The sequence below is a fragment of the Terrapene carolina genome, unplaced genomic scaffold (assembly GCF_002925995.2).
Source record: "Terrapene carolina triunguis isolate 2854851 unplaced genomic scaffold, T_m_triunguis-2.0 Scaffold23, whole genome shotgun sequence".
Taxonomy (NCBI): domain Eukaryota; kingdom Metazoa; phylum Chordata; order Testudines; family Emydidae; genus Terrapene; species Terrapene triunguis.
In genome coordinates, this window is record NW_020664374.1 from 6,307,615 (window position 1) to 6,316,239 (window position 8,625).

The window sequence follows — 8,625 nt, forward strand, 5'->3', positions numbered from 1 at the left end:
AAGGGACATATGAATCATTGCGCATCTGACATGTAAATATCTTGCAACACCAGGTACAACAGTGCCACAAAAACGCCTGTTCTCACTTTCAGGTGACATTGTAAACAAGACATGCAGCAGCATCACCTGCAAATGTAAACAAACTTGTTTGTCTGAGCGATTGGCTGAACAAGAAGTAGGACTGAGTGGACTTGCTGGCTCTAAAATTTTACATTGCATTCAAAAATAAAACAGTTTTTGCATATACTACATTTGTAAGTTCAACTTTCATGATAAACAGATTGCACTACAGTACTTGTGTTAGATGAATTGAAAAATACTATTTCTTTTGTTTTTTTTACAATGCAAATACTTTTAATCAAAAATAAAGTGAGCACTGTACACTTTGTATCTGGGTTGTAATTGAAATCAATATATTTGAAAATGTAGAAAACACCCAAAAATACTTATATAAATGGTATTCTATTATTGTTTAACAGTGTGATTAATCGCATGATTAATTGCGATTAATTTTTTTAATCACTTGACAGCCCTATTCCCTAGTTCATTCTTCAGTGCTTTTCCTTGGGTGACTATTCCCTAGATCTCACTGTGAGGAAGTCTTCCCCAATATTCCACCTATGCTTTTTTCCATTCCAGGACATGGAGACTGGATTAACTTTGCAATGACCCTCTCTAGCATAAATTTTGAAGAGTGACTGCTATGGGGATTAATTTCATTTTGTTTTATATCAAGGGAACTTCCCTACCCACACACATTTTCAAATGCAGTCATGTCCAGAGCATGAGGGGAGAGGGAGTCTGAGCTTGCCACATACCAATTAACTACTTTAATAAGATTAATAGTCAAAGGAAATTTAATATTAGGGGGTAACACTGTACTGAACCAATACAAATTTCTTTTCTTCACCAATTTCTCAGATTTTACAAATCTTTACCACAAAGATTTCTGCTACTCTGTCTGTATCCTCAACACCCAGTCCATGCATGTTTTAGTCAACGCATACTCCCAGTTTGGAAAAAGAATCTTTCCTTTTGGGTCCTCTTTTCCTTTTGAGGAAAGAAGGGTTGTTCATTTCTCCCTTTTATTATTCACTTACCAACCCTTAAGAACAAGGACCCTCATGGAAGAGGCCCTTCTTCTGGCCATGCAGGGTTTGATTTCTCTCTCTCCATAATCTACCAATGCTGCTTCTTCAATTACCTGTAGAACAATCCTACAGTAAATTATTGCACGAGCAACAGAGAAACTGACACAAAACTGGTCATTTTCACTCAAACTGCAGCTGGGTCATAGAAGATTGTTCAAGGACAGGTGTGAACCTGTGAGAGAAGGAGGAGAGAGGGAGAAGGAAGTAAGAAGGGGAACAAAGGGCAGAACAAGGGAAAATAGGAACTAAGGGCTTGTCTACACTAGCACTTTACAGCATTGCAACTTTCTCGCTATAGGGTGTGAAAAAACACATCCCTGAGCACTGCAAGTTTCAGCGCTGTAAAGTGCCAGTGTAGACAGTGCACCAGCGCTGGTAGCTATTCCCCTCATGGAAGTGGGGTTTTTTTCCATCTCTCCCAGCACTGGTGCCGCGACTACACAGCTACATTAAAACACTGCCACGGCAGTGCTTTAACTTTGCTAGTGAAGACATGCCCTAAAGTCACTCTATTTAAATACAGATGTTTTGTCTTGAAGACGTGAGAATGCAACAACGAATTCAAGTCTCTACAGCAACTACATTATACCATTTTTTTTCTTCTGAAACCTACGGAGCTAAAGTGTGTTTGTAAAGTAAAAGCGGAAGAAACTATCAACTTTCCTTGAGATTGGGTAGAAAAATTAAAAACAAAAAACACACTCTAAAAATGCAAAGTGATGTTATGTTTGGATTGTTGAGCAGCCAGCCAATATCATATTATCGTTTTCATTAACTATTCAAGAGACTTTAAAAAAAACAAAAACTTTTGAAGGCTGTTACAAGTTTTGGTTCCTGTGGAAAAAAGCTTCCACTAGTATTAACAAAAAAATTTTTATACTTAGCTACTAAATCAGAACAATAGCTATTACTGAACAGACTATTCCTATACAAGAAATTACTAGAATGCCTTGTATACAAGGAGAAGAATTCCTACAGTAGTAAAACAAGAGATTTTGCCAGTGATTTTGTTTTGTTTGTTTGCAGTTTTATTTTGATTGTGTTTTTTTTCCCCCATGCTTACACAATTAAATAAGAGTCTGGGGTTATTTATAACATGCAGTTTCATCATACCACAAAATTTTAGTTTAGAACACTACATGGGGATGTTTGTTTAAAAGTACTCTTTTCGTTGAAATTGTTAAATATTGTGGGAAGGTTTCCATTGTTCTTAAGGTTTTACAAAAACTGTTTACAAGTTTTAAAATAAGCAGTGTCCCTTTAATAAAGGCTCTGAAATTCATTATACTGTGTCAAGTTTTTTTGTTTTGTTTTGTTCTTTCAATAGAACTTTATTTCCTTCTTTCATTTCATCCCTCTTCCCCACCTTTCCTTATATTCTCTTTTTCCTCTGTAGCCTATTTCCTTGGCCATGGGTTATACTCTTTGGAAAGAAAGTATTTCCTTTCCCCCACCCCTCCAGGAATGAAGCAATCTCTCCTTTCCTTTCATTCTGTTGTCTTATTCTACATCTTTATCTGACTTTTTCATCCCTTTGTTAAGGCTTAGAAAAATTTGACATATACTACAGAAATGACAATACAGAAAAAGATAGACAGCCCCACTGCAGAGGTTCAAGGAAAAAATCCCCAAGCAACTCCAGCTGTTGGGAAGAGGAGAAGATGCTGCAATTCCTCCAGATTGTTTTCTGGAGATTCTCCTTCGGGGCTCCATCTTTTGTATTAAACAATGATTCATTAGTGTTAGAAAAGGATGAGGAAGAATGGTCCAGCAATTAGGGCATGAGCCTAGGACTTGGAAAATTGGGGTTCAGGTCCTTGCTCTGTCACATACTTTCGAAGCGACCTTAGGCAAGTCATTCTGTTTAGTTTCCCCATCTATAAATGGGGATAACTACTTCATCTCACAGGGGATAAATGAATTAAAGATTGTGAGGTGCTCAAATAGCTACTGAAATGGCCCCCATAACTGTAGTAAGACAACCCAAAGAACCCCAGATGCTATTGTCTCTTCCCCTTCCTTCCTTTCCCATACACAAACCCCAGCAAAATCACAACTTCCTGGCCTGTAACTTCCTGGCTCTCCTCCCACACAAATGACTCCCATGTTCGCCTCTGATACCAGGCATAGCTTTCAATATCAGCAGCAGACTAAAACTGTCAATTCTTGACAATTTTACTGAGGTTCTAAATTGCAGTGGTGAAACTAACCGTAGTATTGTTAATTTCATGCTGATGATGCTTGGAGGGAAGAGGTATGACTTAAAATCTATCTAGTTAAAGCAGTGTAAAAGACTGTATGGATACTCAAAACAATATGAACCTGGATTATATTGCTTTAGCAATGTAAGGAACAGGTTTAAACTGAACACCCATGATCTTCTGCACTGGTTTAACAAAATCAGTTTTAAAACCAATTTAAGTTAAACCACCTCAACTTCCATGTTTAGACAAGGCCCTAGGGGTCTTTACACCAACAGATTTGTACACTCTTCTCTCCTCCCTCTCAAGTTTTGTAGTTTCTGCTGTAGCACTTCAGTGAAGATGTTACTATGCCAACGGGAGAGTTTCTTCCATCAGTGTAGTTAATCCACCTCCACCAGAGGCAGTGTAGCTACACTGACCGCAGAAGTCCTCCCGTCAACATAGTACAGTCTACACCAGGGGTTAAGTCAATATAACTGTCGCTCAGGAGTGTGGATTTTTCACACTTCTGAGCAACATAGTTACACTGATGTAAGTTTATAGCACAGATCTGGCCACAGATAAGAGTTGGCCAACTGGCTACGAGTACCCAAGCAACAGCAAAAGGAGGGCAACAGGAAAAAGACAGAAGTGCATTGTCAGTGCACTGCTAAACAGTAGGCTGCTGATCCTACATTCTTCTCCCCACCCCTCCTGAGCACTGTGCCTTCTGCTATCAGATAGAAAGTAGAATTTTTTGAAGGCAACCCCCTCCCTTCACACGTCCATTCCATCAGCATTCTTAACAGAATCCCAACTTTCCATTTTCTTAAGCGTTAAGCTCTGAAAAGATGTTTAGAAATAATTCTTGTGCCATTTTTTGCCTTCCTTGTTATTTCTAGGGACATTTGCATGACAATTATATCTGTGTGTCTTAAGAGTTAGTCTTTTCCTACAGTTTGTGCCCCACTTGGGGGCATAATCCTCTGTGATGACAAATGTTTCCACAGAAACTAGTTGTGATGTCACAAATGAGATTAATCACTTCCAAGGAAGTGCAGCAGGGTGTTTTATGCAAATATCTCTATTAATAAGACTTGTTCACACTTCAACTTTTAAATAATATTAAAGAAAGCAATATATTTTAGAATTGGCTAACATGGTTCATATCAACTATAAAAGTCTTAAGCCATTCAACAACCATTTTTAAAGAACCATGTTGAAACCACAATATTGATTAAGAATAGTTTTAAATATCAAGCGAGCATTGGCTGAACAAAATTTATCACTATCCAGCTTAGGGGGGTTGTAGCATTTGCTAGAGAGCAAGTCCATCCAACCTTTTTGGCATTGTGTTGGCAAGTATAAATAAAGGTTTGGTATGGCTGCATATACAACCATTTGAACCTAGTACAAGAACATACAGATTTACACATGCACACACTGTTGAAGTACATTGCATTTACTGATATTAGACTAGATGCAAATACCATTCAAAATACTGTAGATGTATACGGAGTGTCAAATGTTGAAATAAATGCTACTATTTAACACACACCGGAATGGTGGTTCTCATAAAAATGGAGATCTAGATAAGGTGTGCTAGAAATCAAAAGATGCTACTTTACCTTCTTCCACAATTCCATTCAACACAAAGCTTTTTTGCACTAGTTACCAAGAGGGCAGTGTGGATTTAGATTGTGAAATATATTTAACTGGGTGTCAGTCAAACTGCCCTCCTCAGTGGCCCACAAACTGCATTTAAAACTCTGAATTTGTATTTTAACATGATTGTGGTGAATGGGCTATGGCTAAACCATATAAAACAGTATTACAAAAAGAATGTACAGTGTGCCATTGAACACTGATTGCCCCATCCCCACACACAGGCCCAAAATCATGTAATTAACTGGTTCAGTTGTGACTCACACATGACGATGCAGCCAGCAACATCCAGCTCACCTCACTTCTGTTTTTAAACCATGCTCAAAACCCTTTTCAGACAGTCTGAACATAGTTTGTATCCACACTACAATGATGCCTACAGAGCTTGGCTGGAAAGCGGGCAGTGGAGTAGGAATGCTGCAATGTTTAGGCTAGGACAAACTAAAAAAAAAAAAAAAGGATGTCCACAGTAATGCACCAATGCATGCTAACTACAACTTTCATTCAAAAACGAGGTCTAGTGAAAACAGCTTTCAAAGGTGGCTGAAGTTCAAAGCAATATATTGTTCTGAGATTAACAGTTTGTGGTCTTGTCTACCAAGAAGAGAAAGGGCTTAACTTTATGCTTAACATAGATGCCAGCAAAATAAAAGTTATGGGCACACAAAATATCGCAATTTCCCAGTGTCAGCAGTTTTTTCAGTGGGTGGCACCTGCCAGCCATTACACTGACATTTACAGAGCTTAACTCTGCTATCTCAGACACCACCAAACGCTTAGGAAATACCCAGCAGGCACTGAAGTCTTCAGAAAGCCACGGGAGAGGAACAGGGTAAGGCTGGCGCTGGGCATGGAAGATGCCCCCTGGGGACCAGCCAGGGAGATGGGACTAGGCGGAGGAGAGGGCACAGGAAAGAAGAGGGCCAGAGCTTCGGCTTTGGGAAGGGGCAAAGCGGTGCCACCGCCGGCTGCGGAGCCAATAGCTGGTGCCCGGGGTGCGCCAAGCGCCGTGGCCGGAGCCCAGCGCCCGCAGCCGCGGCTGGCTGGCGGGTACCTGGGTAGAGGACGGGGCAGAGGGACGCGGCTCCTTTGTTCGGCCCGCCCAACTCACCCACAGTCGCCAGGGTCTCCAAATCCTCTAGCTTGCAGGCGTGGGGCTCGGGCGGCGCCGGGGAGCCGGAGCCCGCGGGGCTGGAGGAAGGGGCGGGCTGGGGCTCGCCCGTCCCCGCCGCCTCGCAGCCGCCGGCGCTTTTCGCCCCCACTTTGGCCTTCACGGCGCTGAGCGTCTCCATGGGGTCGGGGGCGCGAAGTTCGCGTCTCCGGAGCCGGCGCGGCCGCTCCCCCTTCAGCAGCAGCAGGGGCTGCTGCCCCGCCGGGCCAGTTCCTGGTTCAGCCTCTCAGCTGCTGCCGGGCTGCCCAGCATCGCGCCCCAGCCGCCGCCGCCTTCCTGCCCCGCACCACAAGCAGCAGCAGCCGCCCCCGCTGCGCGCCCTGCCTTGCTCCCCGGGCCGCCTCTCCCGCCTCCCGGAGCCGCCGCGCAGACAATGGGCAGCCCGGGCGGGCGAGGCGAGCGCGGAGCCGCACGCGGGGCGGGAGGAGGCGGGGCGAGGTTGGGTTTCCTGCAGCTGCGGCACAGACAGTCCCGGCGAGGGAGGGAGGCGCCCGCGGCACTAGAGCGTGGAGCCGGGTCTCTGCTCATCCCCGCCGCCCTGCGCAGAGCCAGCCCACCCGCCTCGCCCCACCTGGGAGAGGCTGGGGAGGGGATGGCGGGACAAGACGCCCTCCCTGCGCTTCCCCCACATGGGGGTGGGGGCAGTAGCTGGCTGGTGCCTTCATAATCCAGATGCCCGCCCCGCCCACACGTTTCAAACTGCGGCTCTTCCTCCTAGCCTGTGAGCCCCACCTCCGGGGACACCTGAGGCTGCCGCTCAGTCTCTCACCGCCCCTGCCACCTGATAAACCAGACAGGACTGGGCAGGTTCAGGGGGGCTTCCCCTGCGGCGCCCAGGCTGCGAGTTGGCTTCTCACCCCCGCGCGCTCCCCCCGGCCAGAGAAGTGTCTGGGAAGAGAAAAGTTCTGATCATGTCACACTGGGACAGCAATCAGTCCTGCTAGGCACAGCTATTCCCACTTTCTATGCTTCGCAAGTTTGCATATGGTGTTAAACGATTGCATAGTGTTCAGTGGCAGACATATTTAACCCTTGACATGCTTTACATAGTCGGGGGTGAGGTATTGCAATAAATGCTCTCAGACATGGACTAGAAAGGGCCCTGACTTCTCTGGCTGGCACAGGGTTAAAATATTTGCCTGCAGTGGGTACTACCAAAGGTACAAACATTTCCCGTTACAGCTGTGTTTTCACACTTAAAACATTATGAAAAATTAACACATTCATCCACATTAAAATACACTATAATGTATGTGTAAACTAACTACTGTATAATAATACTTAAATTGGATGCAGATGACTACACAAGGTGTAAGGCAGTGAAGAATTAGGCCCATTGCCTTTCTGTAAGGGTAGACCTCAACATTGATGCAAAAATGGTTACTAATTATAATAAAAGTAACTTTAGGTTATTACAAACTTTTCTGCACCTTTGCTAAATTTTAAGAGCTACTTTTGTTATTTTCATAAACATGATGCTGCTTATTAATATATGTTTCAGAGTAGCAGCCATGTTAGTCTGTATCCGCAAAACTGAGTACACCTTAACTGATCACTTTCCTTATAGTGTGTATGGTAACACCCATTGTTTCATGTTCTCTCTGTATATATATATCTTCCTACTGTATTTTCCACTGCATGCATCTGATGAAGTGGGCTGTAGCCCACGAAAGCTTATGCTCAAATAAATTTGTTCGTCTCTATGGAGCTACAAGTACTCCTGTTCTTATTAATACAGTAAGCCACTTCCTTATACAAATATTGATATTAATTGGACATAAATTGGTAATTAATTAGTTACCTGCCAATGCTTAAGCAACTCCTTACTATAAGAAGAACCTCTACAATGATTAGTAAGGGGGGAAAAACACAATATCTTCTTTGATGACCATTTAAGTTTAAAGACTCTCTTAAACAATAATTTGTTTAAAAAAGATTATTTTGAAAGCTGAAAAACCTTTACATAGGAAATAGGCATGTTTGAACTCATTTTAAAAAGAATTTCAACTCTTATTAAACCCAATATAACTAAAGGGATCTCAAAATGAGCTGAATAAAAGAGTTAAAACTCTAACTTTAAATATGTCCTGAGAAATTCTCACCACAGACAGTCATTTACAACTCTGCATCATATGTATTACCAGACAGCATCTTCAGCTCATGAATATGCAATCAAGAAGGTGATGAGGTAATCAAAAGGTAACAGCAGCTGATATTTGAGCCCAGTCTTCTACCCTTAGTGAGAACAGAGAAAGAGAGCAATATAAAACTCTGAGTTGAGAGACCAATAGAATAGCACTTTCATCTGAGTACACTCTTCTCAATTTAGCCTGTTCATCTCATCTCTACAAGCAAGCAAAATAGTAACAAGGCACTAAACAAAGAAGGTGATAATACAGCATCAAGATGAAGCAACCATCCAGCCCAGTGCTGTTTCTGTGATGTGATCACCAAG

The 8,625-nt window shown here is 42.9% G+C and overlaps 1 protein-coding gene across 1 annotated transcript in view; it reads right to left on the reverse strand.

Annotated features, from left to right (window-relative positions):
• LOC112102290 (protein kinase X-linked) overlaps positions 1–6,337 on the reverse strand; it is a 127,784-nt gene extending 121,447 nt beyond the window's left edge. Inside the window, exon 1 of the mRNA XM_024193478.3 lies at positions 6,111–6,337. Within this exon, the coding sequence (XP_024049246.1) occupies positions 6,111–6,291 (181 nt within the window). The 5' untranslated portion in view covers positions 6,292–6,337. The remainder of the gene's footprint in view (positions 1–6,110) is intronic.
• Positions 6,338–8,625: the final 2,288 nt, after the last annotated feature.